At 47.0% G+C, this 25,476-nt stretch overlaps 1 protein-coding gene across 1 annotated transcript in view; it reads right to left on the reverse strand.

Moving 5' to 3' along the window:
• The window catches only part of LOC121008785 (carboxypeptidase O-like), a 121,500-nt gene that overhangs the window by 79,112 nt on the left and 16,912 nt on the right, over window positions 1–25,476 (reverse strand). Inside the window, exons 2-4 of the mRNA XM_040441479.1 lie at window positions 20,263–20,377; window positions 11,180–11,281; window positions 921–1,025 (exon numbers count right to left, since the gene is read on the reverse strand). Of these exons, the coding sequence (XP_040297413.1) occupies window positions 921–1,025; window positions 11,180–11,281; window positions 20,263–20,377 (322 nt within the window). The remainder of the gene's footprint in view (window positions 1–920; window positions 1,026–11,179; window positions 11,282–20,262; window positions 20,378–25,476) is intronic.

Here is a 25,476-nt window from a genome sequence, read left to right on the forward strand (position 1 = left end):
TTTCGCGTGGATTTTGACCTGACCGGATTTTCTTCATTCACTTAGTAAAATCCGCATGTGGAAAATCTGCACCAAATCTGCACGCAAATCTGCACCAATTGATGCGGATTGAGCGCACAGATTTGCCAGCGAACACCTGCGGATTTCAGTGCTGATTCTCCGCACATGAATCCTGAACGTGTGCATGTACCCTTATAGGGAATTAAGATCCTGCCAGTTTGCTTACATATTATGGCATTCTGTGAGGCCTTACGCACAATAAACAGGTGCACTGGCCAATGTATCCATTGCTATTAAAAAGTAGAGTAACTAATATGCAAGGAGCGATTTACAACGATGTCCTGGTATCTTATCTGACGATCACGGTTATCTGAAGATTACATTTTTATACACCTGAAGCAATCTTTTTTTATGTCTTTATTACTTTATTTTTATTTTATAATATTAACTGAAAGGCTTGCCAAATAAATGTGATGCTTGACAATATTTGAAGAAATTGACAATAACATTTTAAAGGGAACCTGTCATCAACTTTATGCTGGCCTTGAGAAGAGTCAAATCTACCTGAGAAGAGTCCTGGTTATACATAATCTCCTGCTCTCTCACCCATCTGCTGATGATTGTCAGTTCTCTCCTAGAGAGAAAGGGAGAAAACTAGGTAGAAGCCTGTCAGTCATCAGCAGGAGGGCAGGAGAGCAGGACTTCATGAATAGCCATGACTCTTCTCAGGTGGCCGGGACTCTTTTCCAGGCCCAGTCTGCAATGATTATGATGCTGGTTCTCAGCAACCACTTACTTTTAGCTGATGTGTGACACACCGCTGAAATCAGCATTTCTGTCAGTACTTTATTCTGCCCTCAGTACGGTCAGCATAAAGTTGATGACAGGTTCCCTTTAAATGATCTTTCCCAAGAATGTACCTCTTTCATAAACCACTGGCAGTAAGCTACAGCAATCCATTCTCGAGCATGAATTCCACAATCCAGAAACACAACTTTCTTAGATTCTTTTGAAGGCCGTCCCATCTGTAAAATATAACTCTTTAAAGAGTGCAAATATGTATGACCTTGATTATATCCATGCAGCAACCCAAAAAATAGTGGTATTTCTAACCTCATTACCATGCTGGAGCACAGTAATGTTATGATCTCTTACTAACAACATGTTCACCATCACTGTACAGGAACCTGCAGCAGAAGCCCATTCAAGCGCTGCTGTGCAAGGACAACTTAGAAGGCGCCACATAAGTCCAACATGGTGTCTGTCACTTTACTTCTCACAGTAGTGAATGTGAAAATGGAGGATCACATGACATAATCACATATAGATTTACATCAGGCATGGATCTGTGAGGATTTTCACACACCTGCAGCTGATGCCAATGAATAGACCTGTCAGTGGCTGGCAAAAAAAAAAAGATGGTATGGCCAGTTTTAATCCTGTGCAATGCATGGACAGGAGAGCGGTGTAAGTCATGTGACCCTTACATATGTCATGTGACCTCTGGTATTCAATTAAGGGCAAAAGTATATCATTTATGTTTTTATTCATCATAATGTAACATTTTATTTGTATAATGCCATGATATGATTTTCAGTCATACCATCTGTTATGCTAAGCTCCATCATACTTGTCTCATTTTATTCTGTCACTTGCTGTTCACATTATCGCAGTCTCACTTATTTGTCATGTCAGTCTTTCTCCATTCCTCATAATGTTTCTTGCGTTCCCTGCCCTATAATCCTTGTTTGACTCTCTTAGGCCCCTTGCAGACGAGCGTGTCCGGATTTGGTCCGAAAGCGTTGCGGATGAGTTCACTGAAAACTGCGCGATTTCACAAGCAAGTCCATTCAGTTTTGTTTGCGATCACATTCAGTTGTTGAGTTTTTATCGCGCGGGTGCAATGCGATTTAAGCCTCATTCACACGCAGTGTTTTGGTCAGTGATTTCCATCAGTGATTGTGAGCCAAAGCCAGGATTGGAGCCTCCACAGACATAAGGTATAAGGGAAAGATCTGCACCTGTTCTGTCTTTAGAGCCGCACCTGGTTATGGCTCAAAATCACTGATGGAAATTACCGACCAAAACACTGACGTGTGAAAAAGGCTTTAATGCGTTTTGCACGCGCGTGATAAAAAACAGAATGTTTACAAACAACATCTCTTAGCAACCATCCGTGAAAAACTTGCTTGCGGATGCAATGCGATTTTCATGCAGCCCCATTCACTTCTATGGGGCCGACGTTGCATGAAAATCGCAGAATATAGAACATGCTGCTGCCATTTTCACCCAACGCACAAGTGATTTGTGAAAAGCTAATGTACACAGCTCCATTTAAATGAATGGGTCCGGATTCCGTGCGGGCGCAATGCATTCACATCACGCATTGCACCCGCGCGGAATACTCGCTCATGTGAAAGGGGCCTGTAGTGTACGGGAACTGTAATACCCGTCACTACCAATGTGTCACTTGGTGTGCTGTCGTCCCTCCTAATTATGGGGAAGTTGTTAGATGTCAGTTTTATAAAATGTCATGTAATGTAATGCATGTATTTCCCTGTTGCTATGAAACTTGCAAGTACAGGCCGGCTAGGGGTGTCATTCCAGCTCTTAGGCATTAGAGGGAGCTAGGGAGCCCTAGTTTATATAAGGGCCAGACAAGGAAGGGAAAGTCAGTGTAACCTGATCTAGTGTGGAGTGCAGAAGTCAGTCTAGACCACAGCTCAGAAGTTTCTAGAGCCTGAGGAAGTGTCCAGAAGCTGAGAGAGACAGAGGCAAAGATCAGGAAAGCAAGAGGTACTCAGAAAGACAGAGGAGGTACTTATTAAAGCTATAGCCAAGGAGATAAAGCCAGAACTAGGTTAATGGGCCTTGGTGAAGATATGCTGTATTCCAGGATCAGACAGAATTAGAGTGCAAGCTCCTGTGCTGCAAGTCCTGTGTTCAACACTCTGTAATTACCCTGCTATAACTGAATTGCCTGCATCGACCGAATTGCAAAATCGACTGTATGCTTAGGAACTGCATTTCCTATATTGTCTCTGCTTGCAAAACTACTAAAGTTGGAGTTCTGTTTTAAGACTACGTTTCCTCAATTTATTCCTGCATCCGCAAACGGCGTGCCACCGTTTACTTGGCACTGGCGTCACGAACTATTTCTACCTATACCTGCCCTTGCAGAGAGTCAGCTGTACCAGGTTAGTGTATATTGCACTACATCACCCAGAAACACCTATTGCACACAACTTGAGTACGCTGCACTTCTCTTTTGGCGTTCCACGAACAGGATACGCACGCTTTCTAGTGCAAGAAGCGTGAACTTTGTGCCTTATACAGTTGCCCTGTGACCAAAGTGACAATTTTCCTGTTTTATTCAAGTGGACTTTGTGGACTGAAAATCATACCCAAAGTGTACCCAAAACTTCTAAAAAGCGCTGTGCAGTGTTGCGCTACCCAGAGGAAGAAAATCGCCGCATTGGAGTGTGGTTTTGTGGACTTTTTACAATCCTGCTTGCTGTCAGTGAATGGACAGCGTTTTGCTAAAGATGGCCACCGGCTGCCTGGAGTAAAGTTTCCCGCGCCGCTGAGGACATTCGTGGGCGGATCCCTGCAAAGACACAGAGAGTCCCGCCCCTCTTCATCATCGCACCGCTGCGGCCCTGCTTCTCCTGCGTCACCGCGGTCTCAGGACGTCCGGAATCTCGCGAGACTTGGCCTGCGCAAGCCCGACGATACCGGTAAGCACTTGTAACCGGAGGGAAGGGGAGTGTACCGGCCACTTTAGTCGCCAGCGGCCACCTCTCAATAGACTACCATGTCAGAGCCAGGAGTGCCTGAGCAGCCGGCCCCGGGAGAGCTTGCGGCTCCTAATCATCCTACAGCCCCCAGCATGATGCCCTTTACCATGCCTTACTATTTCGGGGCCCCATGGTTCCCCCGCTACAGGGGAGAGACCCATACCCTAAGGGACTTTAAAGAAAAGTTGCTGGCACTATTCCGATTGTACCCTATAAATGCCGACCAGCAAATGGAAATCATGCTGGCGCAACTGGAGGGAGCTGCCCGCAGGGAAGTGTTATCATGGCCTGCTACTGAGCGGAGTACTCTAGAACAGATCTTCACCCGCCTCAGAGCCACTTTTGAAACTAGGACTGCCTCAGAGATAAAGATGCACTTCTTTGGCAAGAAACAGAAGTCCGGTGAGTCCCTCCGTGACTATGCCCTATCACTTCAGGAGGCTTTAGGGGCTGTAATCCAGATAGATCCCAAAGAGGCTGATAACCGGGACCAGACCCTGAGGGAACAATTTATCAACGGGGTGTCTAGTGAACAAATAAGGACCCAGTTAAAGATGCTGTCCGCCCAGCACCCTAACAGTGCCTTTCTGGACTTTAAAGAACTGGCTATAAAAATTCTGGGGTCCACAGTATCTCCTGAGTTGAGCGCCCTATCTGAGTCATCAGCCTGCAAGCCAAAACCGCTTGTCACTAACCGAGCTGAGGCCGGCCAAGCTGTTCAAGTGTCAGCTACTGATACTATTGCCATGCTGACAGAGCAAGTAAATCACCTCACTAAAAGTTTAGAGAAAGTGTGCAGAAAAATAGAGGAATGGGAAAAACCCATAATGCTAGATGAAGAATTCCTGTCACCTCCTAGGCCGTTCCCACCTCCTTACCAAGAGACTCACCCCAGGGATCCTGGGAGGCGTAATAGAGGTCGCAAGAAGCCCGTGTGTACATACTGCAAAAAGCTGGGACACACAGAATCCACGTGCTGGCAGTTAAACGGGCAACCCCTGAGGCTGAGGACCACCCCTCGGGAGGTAGAACACTAGGTCCAGAGGATCCAAATTGGATGCCACGTTATGTAGGATCCCATCCTAAAATCAATATAGAGATCAACGGGGTCCCCTTTGAAGCCCTATTAGATACTGGGTCTCAGGTCACTACTATTCAGCTGCCTGCATTTGAAAAGTTCTGGGACACCAACCAGTTGACCCAACCGCCTGAATCCTGGGTGGAAATTATCGCCAGCAATGGCAAACCAGTAAAGGTTCATGGATACTGGGAACCCACCCTGCAGGTGGGAGAAGTAACCCTGCCTCAACAGGGAGTGATCGTAGTACAGGCCGGTGACAGAGGAGGACATCCTGTCATTCTAGGCACCAATGTTTTCAAAAACTGTTATTCAGAAATACTTGCCGTATTACATCAGACTTTGCCCACTGCTTCCTCTGCATCCAGGAGGATGATTCAAAAGACTATTACTGTGTTAAGTGCCCAGCAGAGGTTTGCTAATGGGAAAGGAGAAATTTGTACTGCCAGGATCCGTGATATTAAGCCTGTGACTTTGCCTCCTAATTCTCAAACTCTTTTGTGGTGTCGTGCTGTCCTGGGAGTCGAAGGCCGAGATTATCAAGCCCTGGTGGAACCACTCCAGATGGAGGATTATCCTTATGTGAGAGCTGCCAAGTGCCTGGTGAACGTCTCCCAAGGTAAAGTACCTGTCCGTCTGATTAATCTGAGTAATCATCCTGTTGCGCTTACTAAGCATTGCCCTGTTGCCCAGCTGTCCCAGGTGTCCTTCCAAGACATCATTCGTCTTCCAGTGACAGAAAAGCCGCCAGCTGCAGACAGCAGATGTTCGCCGGTGACCCAGCCACAAGTGCCCTGGTGGGAAGAGCTCCATGTAGGGGACGAGACTACCCCCCAACATCAACAAGAAGGGATTCTACAGCTTGTCAAGGAGCACCACCAGGCCTTCAGTAAGCATGCTACTGACTATGGAGAGGTTAGTGTCATACAACACACCATACCTACTGGCTCTCATCCTCCTATCAAGGAGAGATACAGACCCTTACCACCTACTTCATATCAGACTGTAAAGGAAATGATCCAAGAAATGAAAGACTCTAATGTGATCCGGGACAGCCGTAGTCCGTGGGCTGCACCCCTGGTTCTTGTAAAGAAGAAGGACGGTAGTATCCGTTTCTGTGTGGATTATAGGAAAATTAATCAAATAACCCACAAAGATGCATACCCACTGCCCCGCATTGAGGAGTCACTAACTGCTCTGGGCTCCTCTGCCTATTTCTCCACATTGGACTTGACCAGTGGCTACTGGCAAGTACCCATGGCCCCTGCAGATAGAGAAAAGACTGCCTTCACTACTCCCATGGGCCTGTTCGAATTCAATTGTATGCCGTTCGGGCTATGTAATGCCCCAGGAACTTTCCAGAGACTAATGGAACGGTGTTTGGGTCACAAAAACTTCGAAACAGTGCTGCTGTATCTTGATGACGTCATTGTGTACTCAAAAACATATGAGGACCATCTGAAACATTTGGCAGAAGTATTTGAAATCCTTATCAAATATGGCTTGAAGGTAAAGCCATCCAAGTGTCACCTGCTCAAACCTGCAGTAAGATACCTGGGGCATATAGTAAGCGGAGAGGGAGTGCAACCTGACTCTGATAAATTAGCAGCTGTCCGTAATTGGCCGGTTCCTACTACCGTCAAAGAGGTGAGGAGTTTCCTTGGTTTTGCCGGCTACTATAGACGTTTTATCCCCCATTTTGCTCAAATAGCTGATCCTATCCAGGAACTCTTGAGGGGGCAACCCAAAAAGAGTCCTAGAACTCCTGTGCCCATTGAGTGGAATGAGAAAAGAGAGATAGCGTTCCAATTGCTAAAAAAGAAACTGACCGAGCCTCCAGTGTTAGGTTATCCAGATTATAGCAAGCCCTTCCATCTCTATACTGATGCTAGCAAGCGAGGCCTGGGAGCTGTGTTAGCCCAGATCCAAGAGGGAAAAGAGAGAGTGATAGCATATGCAAGCCGCTCCCTGAAAGGAGCTGAGAAAAATGACCAGAATTATAGTTCCTTCAAACTAGAGTTCCTGGCATTAGTGTGGGCGGTGACAGAAAAATTCAAGGATTATCTAGCCGCCACCCCCGTTCATTGCATTCACTGACAATAACCCTCTGGCACATCTCAATACAGCTAGATTGGGGGCCTTGGAGCAGAGATGGGCCTCTCGCCTTGCCAACTATAATTTCTCTGTAAAGTATCGTGCTGGACGTACTAATGATAATGCTGATGCTTTATCCAGGCTTCCCACAGAGACAGCTCCTGATGATGTGCGAGATGCTTGGGAAGATGTAGAGATGCCGGCTTTCTATAACAAATTTGCTCAACAGGATCAGGCTCGAGCTACCAATAACAGAGCGGCAGTTCCTTCACCCTCCAGTAGGCCTGAACCTAAAGAAGAAAGGTGGGTGAAACTACAGTCTGAAAGTAGAGTGCTGGGTGAGTTGTTGGACTTCATTACTAGTGGCAGAGCCCCTGAGAGGATTCGGCGTAAGAGTGCAGATCCTGAGCTCATCAAACTGTGGAGACAGCGCCATCAACTCTTCATACAAAAGGGCCTATTGCTACGGAGAAGCCTAGACCCAGTGTCCAACGAAAGAGTACACCAGATTCTCATACCCCGACGAGATGCAGGTATGGTGTTGGAGATGTACCACAATCAATCCGGTCACTTTGGGGTCCAAAAGACTGAAGCTACTATCCGCCAGCGGTTTTACTGGGTAGGCATGAGAGAAGACATGGAGAAGTGGTGTCGAGAGTGTGTAGCCTGTGCCTTGAAACGAAGTGAGCACCATGATCAGAGGGCACCACTGAGACCCATTGTAAGTACCCGTCCTCTTGAACTTGTCGCCATCGACCATGTAAAACTGGAGCCTAGTCGCTCAGGGTATGCTTATGCCATGACTATTATTGACCATTTCACAAAGTTTGTTGTAGCAGTGCCTGTGAGAGACCAGACAGCCAAGACTACAGCCGAAATGTTCTGGAAGCACTTCCTCCTGCCCTATGGATGTCCAGAAAAGATCCTCACCGATCAAGGACCTGCTTTTGAGTCCCATCTGTTCCATGAACTGTGCCGCTTACACAACTGTAAGAAGATCCGGACGACGGCCTACCATCCTCAAGGTAACGGATTATGTGAAAAAATGAATCAGACCTTGATAGAGATGCTGAGGGCCGTGCCTCCTGAGAACAGAGGAGATTGGCCCAGTCTGTTGCCACAGCTCATGTTCACATACAATCATACCATACATTGTTCCACCGGGTATACCCCCTTTTATTTGATGTTTGGGCGCCAAGGGACATTGCCTGCTGATCATTCATTGGACATACATGTGCCTGATTGCATTAACCCATTACCTAACACCGACTGGGTTGCTGAGCACCAAAGGCGATTAGATGCAGCCAAAGCCATTGTTCAGGAACGTATGGACCTTGCTAGAGACCGACAGCAGAGAGACTATGATCAGGCAGCCCATGCAGAACCCTTGACCATAGGGGCCGTGGTATGGTTAAAGAATAACCGTCGTACCAGCAAATTGGACAGTAAGTGGGAGCGAAGTCCCTATGTTGTCACTGCAATCCCAAATGTTGGAACTCACACTTATGAGATCACCCGGGAAGACAAGGGATCCCAAATTGTACACCGAAACCGGTTGAAGCTTTGCCTGACACCAGAACCTAGTGCCGAGAGTTCCGGATCTGAATATCCTGTGTCAGAGTCAGCAATACAGCCCGATGATCCTATGCAGGCTGTCAGTGACCTAAGGTATGACGCTGATCCCATGCATTGGCTTCTGACACCTTGGTTGAACTTGCTGGTGCCTGCTCCGGCACCTATTGCGTCTTCACCTCCAGAAGAGCCGGTGCAAGATGCTCCGGATCCCGTTCCCCCTCTCGTGGATATTGTTGTTCCTGTTGTTCCAGTTGTTCCTGACCGAGGTCTCACGCATGGAGACCCTCCTGTTGCTCCTCTCCCTTCTACCTCGTTGCTAAGGGAAGAGGAGACCCCTGTTTTGAGAAGGTCTACCCGGATGACCAGGGGACGCCCACCAGTCCGTTTAGGAGACTTTGATTATTCTGGTGGTGTCTCCTCCCAAACAGTTGCCACGGGCAATACCTTACTTGACATTTGTGCGCAAGAATGGACTCCTCCACGTGAGCCCTTGCCTGTGATACACCCACGGGAAACTCCTGGGTAGTTCCGTTATTATGCTGTCATTTTATTGTGCAACTTCATACTAAGGAAATGTGCCCAGAGATGGACTCCACCGCATGAGAGCCTCTGTGATTTAATAAGAAATAGCCTGGGTACGGACTCATGTTTGTTCTTTGAGCCTCCAAGAACTTTTATACTGTTTTATCCATTTTGCTGTTCTATCATGGACTTATTCATTGTCATGGACTATCCTGGTTCTAATGTTACGCTGTGCCAGGTCAGCGCCCCCGTTCCATTCACTATCCTGAGAGAAGAGAACGACGCCCCTTGTCACTACCCTGCACCTTTGCCAATTGGACCTGATGTAAATGTAAATGCAGATTAATTACCTGTATGTATGCCTGCATGTCTCTTTTTCTATTTCAGGTAGAGATTCCAGTTGGGAGACCCATGATGGAGTACGAGGTCGTACTCAGCTTAAAGCAGTGGGGTATGTAGTGTACGGGAACTGTAATACCCGTCACTACCAATGTGTCACTTGGTGTGCTGTCGTCCCTCCTAATTATGGGGAAGTTGTTAGATGTCAGTTTTATAAAATGTCATGTAATGTAATGCATGTATTTCCCTGTTGCTATGAAACTTGCAAGTACAGGCCGGCTAGGGGTGTCATTCCAGCTCTTAGGCATTAGAGGGAGCTAGGGAGCCCTAGTTTATATAAGGGCCAGACAAGGAAGGGAAAGTCAGTGTAACCTGATCTAGTGTGGAGTGCAGAAGTCAGTCTAGACCACAGCTCAGAAGTTTCTAGAGCCTGAGGAAGTGTCCAGAAGCTGAGAGAGACAGAGGCAAAGATCAGGAAAGCAAGAGGTACTCAGAAAGACAGAGGAGGTACTTATTAAAGCTATAGCCAAGGAGATAAAGCCAGAACTAGGTTAATGGGCCTTGGTGAAGATATGCTGTATTCCAGGATCAGACAGAATTAGAGTGCAAGCTCCTGTGCTGCAAGTCCTGTGTTCAACACTCTGTAATTACCCTGCTATAACTGAATTGCCTGCATCGACCGAATTGCAAAATCGACTGTATGCTTAGGAACTGCATTTCCTATATTGTCTCTGCTTGCAAAACTACTAAAGTTGGAGTTCTGTTTTAAGACTACGTTTCCTCAATTTATTCCTGCATCCGCAAACGGCGTGCCACCGTTTACTTGGCACTGGCGTCACGAACTATTTCTACCTATACCTGCCCTTGCAGAGAGTCAGCTGTACCAGGTTAGTGTATATTGCACTACATCACCCAGAAACACCTATTGCACACAACTTGAGTACGCTGCAGGCCTTAGCTATCACACCTCACCGAGTTCAATTAACCTTCTATCATGACACATACTAGGTCCCCCTGTTGTGTTTCATCATTCAGGTTTTTTATGCAAATCTTTAAGCCAAAGCTAGATTGGCTTCTACATGGAGACTGTCTTCTCTTTTTCAATCCACTCCTGGCTTTAGCTGCAAAAAGTGTGTACAAAAGTCTGAATGTGGAACTCCAACTATACTCAGGACTTAAAAACAAATCCACTGATGGCTATAGTTAGATTTAGAGTACAACTACAAAGGATGTAAACTGAGTGTAAGAAATTAGTGACAAATCTGGGTCAAAATTAGTTGTTGTTATCACTATATCATGCTTGCCATCATATCCGTGGACATGTAGGCTTCGCCCCTGACACGACCCCACCACATCACAATGACCACCCAGAAACACCCATGAAACTACCATAAACAACCTACAAAGGACTAAATTTTCAGGACCCCCTCTTCCCCCCCCCCCCCCCCCCCCCCATTTCTGGACTGTTGACAACTATGCTATATACATTGTAGAGTGTGAAATCAGATGAATGGAACTGATTAGAATTTTCTGCACCAAAATCTGCTGCGTGTGAAAGTACTGTTAGAATGTATCCTCTGGAGAGGAAAAAGAGGCAGCTATAGTTATTAGTCATTATTGGTGATCAAACAAACAGAAGTGCAGTAACACCATCATATTTATACAGTATATAGTTCATTTTCTATATTACCGCCATTATTGTGTTTACATAAATATGATATACAAAATATACTATGCAACCATATTCTTGGCATTTGATGGTTTCTGAACTTACTTTGAAGTAGTAGATTGGTTTCTCTTCATATGTGTGTCCCAGAAGGTGTTGTGTTACCACATCGTTATATTTATCTTTAATCAGGTCCATCCACTCATAAATCTAATAAATATATTGACAGACATTTTATGTTTTTCTGTATCACTTACGTGTTAGATTTACAATAGTATCTGACTTCAGAAATAAAAGTTAAAGAAGGTCTTTGTAGGAGAACTACTATACTCCTGGTCCAAACAAGTTGCCCTTATATCAGATACTGCTTGTGAAAGGGGATTTTATTATGGACTAGACATTAAGCCCGTTACAATAACGGGCGCTAGAACAGTAGTGCTGGCACTGTTATGGGGGTATCTGTGAATGGTACTGTTATGGGGGTATCTGTGAATGGCACTGTTATGGGGGTATCTGTGGATGGCACTGTTATGGGGGGATCTGTGGATGGCACTGTTATGGGGGATCTGTGGATGGCACTGTTATGGGGGGATCTGTGGATGGCACTGTTATGGGGGTATCTGTGAATGGCACTGTTATGGGGGTATCTGTGGATGGCACTGTTATGGGGGGATCTGTGGATGGCACTGTTATGGGGGGATCTGTGAATGGCACTGTTATGGGGGTATCTGTGGATGGCACTGTTATGGGGGGATCTGTGGATAGCACTGTTATGGGGGATCTGTGGATGGCACTGTTATGGGGGATCTGTGGATGGCACTGTTATGGGGGATCTGTGGATGGCACTGTTATGGGGGGATCTGTGGATGGCACTGTTATGGGGGATCTGTGGATGGCACTGTTATGGTGGTGCTGTGGCTGACACTGTTATGGGGCTGGCCTGTGGCTGACAGTTATGGGGCTGGCCTGTGGCTGACAGTTATGGGGCTGGCCTGTGGCTGACAGTTATGGGGCTGGCCTGTGGCTGACAGTTATGGGGCTGGCCTGTGGCTGACAGTTATGGGGCTGGCCTGTGGCTGACAGTTATGGGGCTGGCCTGTGGCTGACAGTTATGGGGCTGGTCTGTGGCTGACACTTATGGGGCTGGTCTGTGGCTGACACTTATGGGGCTGGTCTGTGGCTGACACTTATGGGGCTGGTCTGTGGCTGACACTTATGGGGCTGGTCTGTGGCTGACACTTATGGGGCTGGTCTGTGGCTGACACTTATGGGGCTGGTCTGTGGCTGACACTTATGGGGCTGGTCTGTGGCTGACACTTATGGGGCTGGTCTGTGGCTGACACTTATGGGGCTGGTCTGTGGCTGACACTTATGGGGCTGGTCTGTGGCTGACACTTATGGGGCTGGTCTGTGGCTGACACTTATGGGGCTGGTCTGTGGCTGACACTTATGGGGCTGGTCTGTGGCTGACACTTATGGGGCTGGTCTGTGGCTGACACTTATGGGGCTGGTCTGTGGCTGACACTTATGGGGCTGGTCTGTGGCTGACACTTATGGGGCTGGTCTGTGGCTGACACTTATGGGGCTGGTCTGTGGCTGACACTTATGGGGCTGGTCTGTGGCTGACACTTATGGGGCTGGTCTGTGGCTGACACTTATGGGGCTGGTCTGTGGCTGACACTGTTATGGGGGTATCTGTGGATGACACTGTTATGGGGCTGGTCTGTGGCTGACACTTATTGGGGTCTGTGGCTGACACTGTTATGGGGCTGGTCTGTGGGTGACACTTATCGGGGTCTGTGGGTGACACTTATCGGGGTCTGTGGGTGACACTGTTATGGGGGCATCTGTGGATGACACATAGCATCTTATGCTATGTGTCATACACAGATCCCCCCATAACAGTGTCGCTGTTTAGTGTGAATGTAATGGCAGCGGAGCCCGGTGCAGTCACTGTAGTCACGCTCAGAGTAGTAATACTTTGAATAACTGTAATAATAATAACGATCTTCACTTCCTCACTTACTACATGGTGAGGCAGGAGGCCGGGCGGGCGGCCAGACACTGGCAGCGTAACTCACTACGTCATGCGCCTGCGCCGCCTGCTTCATTCATGCAGTGGGCGGAGCAGGGGCGTCACTTAGCGCCCCGCCTCCTGCCTCACCATGTAGTAAGTGAGCGGGGCCGGTGCAATACAGTGACTGCCCCCCGCTGCCATTACAATAGGATGCTGCACATGTCGTGTCCGTGGAGTGTGTGCCGCTGGAGCGGCGTATGGCCGCACTGCGCGTGTGGGGAAGCGGGCACATGCGCAGTGTGGCATAATGAGTTAGATAGCCGGCTCTCAGTGTGGACGGCTCCCCGGGATCTGTGACGGCTGCGCTGTCCCGTGTGCTCAAGGCAGAGTATAACTCTGAAAGCCGCTGTGCCCGGCTCCCGGCATCCTCCTCCCTGGGGGCGCTGCTGTGCCCCCGAGCCCGGCTCTGCGACCTGAATTGGCCTGTGTGTGTGTGTGTGTCCGTCCGCTGCGCATGCGCACTTCTATAATCGACACACACGCACGGACACCAGCCCTGAGCGCGTACACTGGGCTTTTATTAGTATAGATTAATTATCCACAACAAAGTCTTTCTGTCTTGCATGGCATTCCAAGGTGTGTAATTTTTAAAGGTGTTTTCTAGCACAACAGAATTAGGTGGTAATGGGCTTAGAGTGGTGTAAACATAAAATAACCAATACTCGCATTCACAAATTCCCCACTGCCCAGATCCCTATGTTCTAAATATCACAGTAGTGAGCACAGCAGGGTAGTAAATATGTAAATGGGGGATCGCAAACATGATCACATGTAGACATTTCATTTGTAAAAATTAGAGATGAGCGAATTTTTCAGAAATTCGGTTCGCCAAATTTTTCGGGAAAAACTTGGTTTGATCCGCATATATTTGCGGCAAATTACGTTAAAAAGGCTATTTCCTGGCTTCTGAGAGCCTTTATAGTGGTGTAGAATACTGTGCATGGCAGTAACACACATAGAGAGTCTGCTTTGGTAGTGAAATAATACTGAGTCCTTATGACATGCAGATGACAGGCATCACTCTTAGAATCACTGCACATTTCACTAATTTGGGCAGTCACAGGGCCAAAACTGACCAAAAAACTCAAGGCCCACGTTAGGCGCCAAGAAGAAGCGCGCTGCTTTCACACCATCGCCAACTGATTCCACATAGATGTCTACAGAACCTGTTCTAATAAACGCGTATGCAAGTAGAGATCCCCGGACCTGGGTAAGGTACCAGAGGTACAGGCATTGTCAGCAGGCTGAGTCTTAACCAGGAGCAACAGTGCAGTACCGAAGGATGAGGCAGAGGCCAAGTCAAACAGGCAATAGGTCAGGGCAGGCAGCACAGGTACAGGTACGGCAACAGGAGAGTCAAGGCAAGCAGGCAGGGATCAAACAGGTAGCAGAGTCCAGGAATACAAGTACGAGTCAGGAACATAAGCAGATATCGGGACCCTTAGCAGGACACAAGGACCTTTACACTGAGGCATCTGGGAAGGGGGCTGAGCCACTTATATATGTGCAGGTCAGCGAGGTCACATGAGCTAACCCATAAAGCACAGGAAGTGACGCACGTCGGCCCTTAACCACTTACCGTCACGCTAACGACGAAAGGCGTCATTTCTGCGGCGCTCCCAGGTCACACTAACGCCGATTGGCGTCATCTCGCGTGAGCCGAGATTTCCTGTGAACGCGCGCACACAGGCGCGCGCGCTCACAGGAACGGAAGGTAAGAGAGTTGATCTCCAGCCTGCCAGCGGCGATCGTTCGCTGGCAGGCTGGAGATGTGATTTTTTTTTAACCCCTAACAGGTATATTAGACGCTGTTTTGATAACAGCGTCTAATATACCTGCTACCTGGTCCTCTGGTGGTCCCCTTTGTTTGGATCGACCACCAGAGGACACAGGTAGCTCAGTAAAGTAGCACCAAGCACCACTACACTACACTACACTACACCCCCCCCCGTCACTTATTAACCCCTTATTAGCCCCTGATCACCCCTGATCACCCCATATAGACTCCCTGATCACTCCCCTGTCATTGATTACCCCCCTGTCATTGATCACACCCCTGTAAAGCTCCATTCAGATGTCCGCATGATTTTTACGGATCCACTGATAGATGGATCGGATCCGCAAAACGCATACGGACGTCTGAATGGAGCCTTACAGGGGCGTGATCAATGACTGTGGTGATCACCCCATATAGACTCCCTGATCACCCCCCCTGTAAAGCTCCATTCAGATGTCCGCATGATTTTTACGGATCCACTGATAGATGGATCGGATCCGCAAAACACATACAGGCGTCTCCCTGGAGCCTTCCAGGGGGGGTGATCACCCCATATAGACTCCCTGATCACCCCCCTGTCATTGATCACCCCCCCTGTCAGGCTGCATTCAGATGTCCGTATGATTTTTACGGATCCACTGATAGATGGATCGGATCCGCAAAACGCACACGGACGTCTGAATGGAGCCTTACAGGGGCGTGATCAATGACTGTGGTGATCACCCCATATAGACTCCCTGATCACCCCCTGTCATTGATTACACCCCTGTCATTGATCACACCCCTGTAAAGCTCCATTCAGACGTCCGCATGATTTTTACGGATCCACTGATAGATGGATCGGATCCGCAAAACACATACAGGCGTCTCCCTGGAGCCTTCCAGGGGGGGTGATCACCCCATATAGACTCCCTGATCACCCCTCTGTCATTGATCACCCCCCCTGTCAGGCTGCATTCAGATGTCCGTATGATTTTTACGGATCCACAGATACATGGATCAGATCCGCAAAACACATACGGACATCTGAATGGAGCCTTACAGGGGCATGATCAATGACTGTGGTGATCACCCCATATAGACTCCCTGATCACCCCCCTGTCATTGATTACCCCCCTGTCATTGATCACCCCCCTGTAAAGCTCCATTCAGACGTCCGCATGATTTTTACGGATCCACTGATAGATGGATCGGATCCGCAAAACACATACAGGCGTCTCCCTGGAGCCTTCCAGGGGGGGTGATCACCCCATATAGACTCCCTGATCACCCCCCTGTCATTGATCACCCCCCCTGTCAGGCTGCATTCAGATGTCTGTATGATTTTTACGGATCCACGGATACATGGATCGGATCCGCAAAACACATACGGACATCTGAATGGAGCCTTATAGGGGGGTGATCAATGACAGGGGGGTGATCACCCCATATAGACTCCCTGATCACCCCCCTGTCATTGATCACCCCCCTGTCATTGATCACCCCTCTGTAAGGCTCCATTCAGACATTTTTTTGGCCCAAGTTAGGGAATTTTTTTTTTTTTTTTCTTGCGAAAGTCTCATATTCCACTAACTTGTGTCAAAAAATTAAATCTCACATGAACTCACCATACCCCTCACGGAATCCAAATGCGTAAAATTTTTTAGACATTTATATTCCAGACTTCTTCTCACACTTTAGGGCCCCTAGAATGCCAGGGCAGTATAAATACCCCACATGTGACCCCATTTCGGAAAGAAGACACCCCAAGGTATTCCGTAAGGGGCATATTGAGTCCATGAAAGATTGAAATTTTTGTCCCAAGTTAGCGGAAAGGGAGAGTTTGTGAGAAAAAAATAAAAAATATTAATTTCCGCTAACTTGTGCCAAAAAACAAAATTTCTATGAACTCGCCATGCCCCTCATTGAATACCTTGGGGTATCTTCTTTCCAAAATGGGGTCACATGTGGGGTATTTATACTGCCCTGGCATTCTAGGGGCCCCAAAGCATGAGAAGAAGTCTGGTATCCAAATGTCTAAAAATGCCCTCCTAAAAGGAATTTGGGCACCTTTGCGCATCTAGGCTGCAAAAAAGTGTCACACATCTGGTATCGCCGTACTCAGGAGAAGTTGGGGAATGTGTTTTGGGGTGTCATTTTACATATACCCATGCTGGGTGAGAGAAATATCTTGGTCAAATGCCAACTTTGTATAAAAAAATGGGAAAAGTTGTCTTTTGCCAAGATATTTCTCTCACCCAGCATGGGTATATGTAAAATGACACCACAAAACACATTCCCCAACTTCTCCTGAGTACGGAGATACCAGATGTGTGACACTTTTTTGCAGCCTAGGTGGGCAAAGGGGCCCATATTCCAAAGAGCACCTTTCGGATTTCACAGGTCATTTACCTACTTACCACACATTAGGGCCCCTGGAAAATGCCAGGGCAGTATAACTACCCCACAAGTGACCCCATTTTGGAAAGAAGACACCCCAAGGTATTCCGTGAGGGGCATGGCGAGTTCCTAGAATTTTTTATTTTTTGTCACAAGTTAGTGGAAAATGATGATTTTTTTTTCATACAAAGTCTCATATTCCACTAACTTGTGACAAAAAATAAAAACTTCCATGAACTCACTATGCCCATCAGCGAATACCTTGGGGTCTCTTCTTTCCAAAATGGGGTCACTTGTGGGGTAGTTCTACTGCCCTGGCATTCTAGGGGCCCAAATGTGTGGTAAGGAGTTTGAAATCAAATTCTGTAAAAAATGACCTGTGAAATCCGAAAGGTGCTCTTTGGAATATGGGCCCCTTTGCCCACCTAGGCTGCAAAAAAGTGTCACACATCTGGTATCTCTGTATTCAGGAGAAGTTGAGGAATGTGTTTTGGGGTGTCATTTTACATATACCCATGCTGGGTGAGAGAAATATCTTGGCAAATGACAACTTTTCCCATTTTTTTTATACAAAGTTGGCATTTGACCAAGATATTTATCTCACCCAGCATGGGTATATGTAAAAAGACACCCCAAAACACATTCCTCAACTTCTCCTGAATACAGAGATACCAGATGTGTGACACTTTTTTGCAGCCTAGGTGGGCAAAGGGGCCCATATTCCAAAGAGCACCTTTCGGATTTCACTGGTCATTTTTTACAGAATTTGATTTCAAACTCCTTACCACACATTTGGGCCCCTAGAATGCCAGGGCAGTAGAACTACCCCACAAGTGACCCCATTTTGGAAAGAAGACACCCCAAGGTATTTCGTGATGGGCATAGTGAGTTCATAGAACTTTATATTTTTTGTCACAAGTTAGTGGAATATGATACTTTGTAAGAAAAAGAAAAAAAAAAATCATCATTTTCCGCTAACTTGTGACAAAAAATAAAAAGTTCTATGAACTCACTATGCCCATCAGCGAATACCTTAGGGTGTCTACTTTCCGAAATGGGGTCATTTGTGGGGTGTTTGTACTGTCTGGCCATTGTAGAACCTCAGGAAACATGACAGGTGCTCAGAAAGTCAGAGCTGCTTCAAAAAGCGGAAATTCACATTTTTGTACCATAGTTTGTAAACGCTATTACTTTTACCCAAACCATTTTTTTTTTTACCCAAACATTTTTTAGAGCAAAATTTATATATGGATCTCGTTTTTTTTGCAAAATTTTACAACTGAAAGTGAAAAATGTCATTTTTTTGCAAAAAAATCGTTAAATTTCGATTAATAACAAAAAAAGTAAAAATGTCAGCAGCAATGAAATACCACCAAATGAAAGCTCTATTAGTGAGAAGAAAAGGAGGTAAAATTCATTTGGGTGGTAAGTTGCATGACCGAGCAATAAACCGCTAAAGTTGTGGAGTGCCGATTTGTAAAAAAGGGCCTGGTCTTTAGGGGGGTATAAACCTGTGGTCCTTAAGTGGTTAAGGAAGTTCTGCAGGAAACAAACAGCAAGCATGCTATGGCCAGGGCAGAGAGAAAAATGTGGAGCGGATCCCAGAACAACAGTACCTACACAGATAGAGCCCAGGACTGCAGCGGTGAATGGGAAGCACTGGCAGCAGATCACCGCTGAAAACAGTGCCCGGGACCGCGGTGGTAAGCAGGGGAACAGTGGCGCACAGCAGCCGCTGTTACAATCATTCATGATGTTTTGATGATGTCACAGGTCAGTTCCCAGTGAGTGCCACGAATGTTGACACCTGAGCAAAAAATTGGTCACCAGCAATTTAGCCAAGTGATTTTAGACATGCTTAGAGAAAATCTAATAGACTTATATTCTCAAATTATTATGGGTGATGAAACATGGGTCTGAGACAAGAGACTATGCAATATAAGCACAAGGGGTCACCAACTCCAAAGAAATTTCATGTGCAGCAGTCAGCTAGAAAGATCATGGCAACAGTTTCATGCTACACAACACAAAAATTACTGAGACATCTCTGCTTCAACAAAGAAGGCATTATGTGAGGCAATCAAAGAGAAATGCTGTGGGCAGTTGTCGGCAAGTGTGTTGCTGCTTCACGACAATGCGCCAGATCACAAGTCTCGCAAACCATAAGCTGCTATCAGGGAATGCAGCTTCATGGAGCTTAACCATCCAGGCTATAGTCCAGACTGGCTCCCTGTGATTATTTTCTCTTTCGGAACCTGAAGAAATTACTGCATGGGCAACAGTTTCCTGATGATAATGCTATCAAACAGGGTTCCAGCAGCAGCAAGAAGTCTCCTATTCTGGGGGCATCTCATCATTGGAGGTGAAGTGGAATAAGTGTGTTGACGTCAAAGGGGATTACATTGAAAAGTAGTAACTTCAATTTACAGGTAGATAACTTACTGAACACCCCTCGTATATTGCTGTCACTTTAATATTACTATTGTTGTCTTGGCGTTAAAGAGCTCGAAAGTAGTTGCATATAGCCCTTTCAGACCCTAGAATGTCATATGGAACTTTTCGATTAGGGTTTAATTTTTTTCACATAAGAATTGAATCATCTGATCAAGTTGCTAGAATAGGACCTGAAATGAATTTCAAACATTTCACTCATCTGTACTCAGGATGTGTTGCAATCTTAGATTCTGTGGTCTGGCAAGACAGTACTAAACAAAACTGATATTAACTTATGAAAGTACCAGTGGATGGGCTGCATCCACTGAGAGCCTTTTACTAGGGATAACCTCATGAAATACTTTTTTGGATTACGTACTGTACAATCACAACCATTTTTATTTAGCAGGAAGCAGACTGGAATTTAAATACTGTAGTTCTATAAGATTATTGTCATTATATTTCAATGATGTAGCTTTTCCCCTGAAGGTTTATCTCTTAAGTATGTTTCAATCCCCCACTTACCTCATTCATTGGGTGATAGATTGTATAATCATACTTTTCCAGAGATATTGGCCCAGTGGTTTGCAGGCTCACACTTGAGCGATCTATTAGCTTCTGAACATCTTCTATCATGATCCTAGTAAATAAATATTTCAAAAGCATTAAACAGAAATGTTTGTTTCTGTCAAGAATAAATTATTATTATATGGCAATAAGGGTTATGCTAACTGAAAATTGGCACAAGGTGAATTATTTGTTTGTAGAAAAATAAGCAGTGTGGATTAGCGGGACCTAGAAGTTGATTTTTAATCTGTCGGCTGAGGAGTGGGAGGGGGCGTGGCCTTTTGAACAGCTCACTCTAAGACAGCAGCACTGTACTGTCTGAGTGTGAGCTACAGGGAGAAAGTCACCATCCCTCCCACCCCTGCAGCTGACAGAAGTTGATTTTTAACTTCATTTTTTCAATCTGTCGGCTGAGGGGTGGGAGGGAGCATGGCCTAAACAGATCTAGGCATGGCTTAGCGGGACCTAGAAGTTGATTTTTAACTTCATTTTTTCAATCTGTCGGCTGTACTGTCTGTCTGAGTGTGAGCTACAGGGAGAAAGTCACCGTCAGGGGCGTGGCTTAGTGGACCTGGGGGCAGTGTTTTAAGTCTTTTGAGGGTGGACACATTGTGCCAGGGGGCATGTCTGGGCCCCTTCCTACAAGAGTGACGCCCCTCTGGGCACCTTACTGGCTCATTTGCATTTCAAATAAACTGGATTTTCAGAGGATAAAAACATCTATTGCTGGAACAAAGGCACATCTAGAAATAAGGTACTAAGTGCTATTAGGCCATGGCTTTACTTCAGTAGCGATTATCCTGGTGACAGATTTCCTTTAAAGCTCATCTATAGCAGTGAAGATAAATGTCTGGGTTGTTATGGAAACCTGAAGTAAAACTGTATGTGGAGGCTGAAGGACCTGCGAGCTTCTATTGGCGGATAAGGGTCATGTGAGCAAGCTTCTATTGGCTAATCCATTTTTGAGGAATATCTTAGGAACGGTACGTCCTAGAGAGCTGAGACCTGTTCTAAAACCTTCCCGGACACCTGATGTGCCTGTGTGCCAAATTTTGTGATTGTAAATGCAATGGTGCAGATTCCTTTAGTGGACATACACACACACACATGCACTCAGCTTTATATATGAGATAGGTTAATTATGTCCCCTCTTAGATGTCTCTTCTCAAGACTTTTAATCTTTCTTCATAACTAAGACCCTCTTTATGCCCCTTATTTAGTCGCTCTCCTCTGTACTTTTTCCAGCTGCAGTACGTCTTTTCTATGGACTGGCTAAGATATACGCAAACTAATCAGATTCCTCATTCCAAATGAATCTGCAAAACGACACTTTTTTTTACATTAGTGAGTGAAACAGGGCAGGCACGATGAAGATAGATGATCACATGACCAGTGGGCTTACTCAGAATGCTTTGCAGTCAGCTAATCAGGAGGAAGGATGTTGACTGGTCTATCAGGCTCTATGCAGCCACTGATGTGATAGCTAGAGATGTCGCGAACATTCGCGAACGGCGAACGCAAATTTCCGCAAATGTTCGTGACCGGGCGAACCGCCATAGACTTCAATAGGCAGGCGAATTTTAAAACCCACAGGGACTATTTCTGGGGGTTTAAAGGGGACTAACACCTGGACTGTGGCATGCCGGAGGGGGATCCATGGCAAAACTCCCATGGAAAATTACGTAGTTGACGCAGAGTCTGGTTTTAATCCATACAGGGCATAAATCACCTAACATTCCTAAATTGTTTGGAATAACGTGCTTTAAAACATCAGGTATGATGTTGTATCGATCAGGTAGTGTAAGGGTTACGCCCGCTTCACAGTGACAGACCAAACTCCCTGTTTAACGCACCGCAAACTACCGCAAACAGTCCATTTGCACCACCGCAAACTCCCCATATGCACAAGGTTGGATACCAACCTAGCCATGTCCCGTTCCTTGTCCTCACTGACGTCATAGACGGTCTCTTCCTCCACCCAGCCACGTACAACACCAAGGGTCCCCGAAAGGTGACAACAAGCCCCCTGGGGCGCCTGCTGTGGTTGGTCTTCCACCTCCTCAAAGCCACCTTCCTCCTCTGACTCCTCCTCTTCAGACTCCTTTCTCTGCGTTGCCGCAGGACCAGCAATCGACGACGACAAGGCTGCTTCTGGTGGTGATGGTGACCACAACTCTTCCTCTTCATGCTCATCTACGGCCTGATCCAGCACTCTTCGCAGGGCACGCTCCAGAAAAAACGCATATGGGATGAGGTCGATGATGTTGCCTTGAGTTTGACTGACCAGGTTTGTCACCTCCGCTAAAGGACGCATGAGCCTACAGCCATTGTGCATGAGCGTTCAGTAACGCAGCAAAAAAATACCCAGCTCCGCAGAGGCTGTCCTCTTCTTTTTTTTTTTTTTTTTTTTATTAAAAAAATCTGTTCTTACCAGTTTAATCTCTGTTTTGTCCCCTATCAGGGGCTGGTGTGGTGTATGGGATAGATTTTAGGAACCAGGAGATGGAAAAAAAAGCTTGGTCGGTCCTCTTACTTCCAATTTGGGGCACGGCGCATCCGCCGTGCAATGTACTGTGCTACCCGATATGAGTGGTATGTTAAGTAGTACTATTCCTATCAGTTTAATCCCTGTTACGTCCCCTATCAGGGGACGTGTATGGAATAGATTTTAGGAACCAGGAGATGGAAAAAGATGCTTGGTCGGTCCTTTTACTTCCAATTTGGTAGATTCCCGTTGTGCTGTGACATCACCCTTATACGCTGTGTAAAGCATACTTTTTAACTTGTTTTGGAACTGCTGCATCCTTTCCGACTTCCAGTAATTTGGTAACATTTCAGCCACTTTCTGTTATACCGGGGGTCTAGTAGCGTGGCCACCCAGTACAGGTCGTTCTCCTTCAGCCTTTTTATATGAGGGTCCCTCAACAGGCATGACAGCATGAAAGACCCCATTTGCACAAGGTTGGATGCCGAGCTACTCATGTCCCGTTCCTCTTCCTCACTGATCTCAATGAAGGTCTGTTCTTCCCCCCAGCCACGTACAACACCACGGGTACCAGATAGGTGACAACGAGCACCCTGGGATGCCTGCTGTACTTGGTCTTCTTCCTCCTCAAAGCCACATTCCTCCTCTGACTCCTCTTCCTCAGACTCCTCTTCCAGCAAGGGATGCTGATGAGGCTGTTTCTGGTGGTAATGGTGACCACAACTCTTTCTCTTCCTCTTCAGGCTCATCTACGGCCTGATCCAGCACTCTTCACAGGGCAAGCTCCAGGAAGAAAACAAATCGGATGATGTCACTGATGGTGCCTTCGGTGCGACTGACTAGGTTTGTCACCTCCTCAAAAGGACGCATGAGCCTACAGGCATTGCGCATGAGCATCCAGTAACGTGGCAAAAAAATACCCAGCTCTGCAGAGGCTGTCCTAGCACCCCGGTCATACAAATACTCGTTGACGGCTTTTTCTTGTTGGAGCAGGCGGTCGAACATTAGGAGTGTTGAATTCCATTGTGTCGGGCTGTCGCAAATCAAGCGCCTCACTGGCATGTTTTTTCGCCGCTGAATATCGGAAAAGTGCGCCATGGCCGTGTAGGAATGCCTGAAATGGCCACACACCTTCCTGGCCTGCTTGAGGACGTCCTGTAAGCCTGGGTACTTATGCACAAAGCGTTGTACGATCAGATTCAACACATGTGCCATGCACGGCACATGTGTCAACTTGCCCAAATTCAATGCCGCCAACAAATTGCTTCCGTTGTCACACACCACTTTGCCGATCTCCAGTTGGTGCGGAGTCAGCCACTGATCCACCTGTGCGTTCAGGGCGGACAGGAGTGCTAGTCCGGTGTGACTCTCTGCTTTCAGGCAAGTCAACCCCAAGACGGCGCGACACTGTCGTATCTGGGATGTGGAATAGCCCCTGGGGAGCTGGGGGGGTGCAGTTGATGTGGAGAAAGACGCAGCAGCAGAAGTGGACTCAGCCGAGGAGGTTAGCGAAGAGGATGGAGTAGGAGAAGTAGAGGAGGTGGCAGCAGGCCTGCCTGCAAGTCATGGCGATGTCACCAACTCCTCTGCAGAGCCACGCATTCCATGCTTGGCAGCCGTCAGCAGGTTTACCCAATGCGCAGTGTACGTGATATACCTGCCCTGATCGTGCTTTGCAGACCAGGTATCAGTGGTCAGATGGACCCTTGCCCCAACACTGTGTGCCAGACATGCCATGACTTCCTTTTCCACAATAGAGTACAGGTTGGGGATTGGCTTTTGTGAAAAAAAAATTCGGCTGGGTACCTTCCACTGCGGTGTCCTAATAGCTACAAATTTTTTGAAGGCCTCAGACTTCACCAGCTTGTATGGTAAAATCTGGCGGGCTAAGAGTTCCGACAAGACAGCTGTCAGACGCCGGGCAAGGGGGTGAGTCTGTGACATTGGCTTCTTACGCTCAAAAATTTCCTTGACAGACACCTGACTGTGGGCAGATGAGCAGGAACTGCTGAAGGTGAGAGGCGGAGTGGCGGATGGTTGAGAGGGGGCAAGGAGGACAGCCGTGGTTGACGTGGCTGAAGATGCTGGACCAGGAGGAGGATGGTCGCTTTGAGTTTGTGTGCTGCTTGTACTCATCATGTGTTGATCCCATAGGCGTTTGTGATGTGAGATCATGTGCCTTCGCAAATCTGTTGTACCTAGGTGGGTGTTGGACTTCCCACGACTCCGTTTCTTTTGGCATAGGTTGGATATGGCATCGCTGTTATCAGAGGCAGACACACAAAAAAAATGCCACACTGCTGAGCTTTGCAATGACTGCATTCTGTTGGTGGCAACAGCATGCGTTGATTGGCGTGCTGTCTGGCTGACCCCGGGTGCCGATACATGCTGTCTGACTGTGCCACTAGCTCCTTGCGATGACCTCCCCCTGCTTCCAACTCGTCTCCTCCTCCTCTCTGTCTCCCCATCTGAACTTTCCCCGTGTTTTTCTTCTCTTCGAGCGGGCACCCACGTGACATCCACGGACACATCGTCATCATCAACCGCTTCACTTGTATCTGACAACTCAGCAAAGGAAGCAGCAGCGGGTACAACATCATCATCATCACACCGTACGTCCATGTGTGTAATGCTGCCTGACTGAGATATATCCCTGTTATCTACATCCTCTGGCAATAATGGTTGCG

The sequence above is a fragment of the Bufo bufo genome, chromosome 7, assembly GCF_905171765.1.
Source record: "Bufo bufo chromosome 7, aBufBuf1.1, whole genome shotgun sequence".
Taxonomy (NCBI): domain Eukaryota; kingdom Metazoa; phylum Chordata; class Amphibia; order Anura; family Bufonidae; genus Bufo; species Bufo bufo.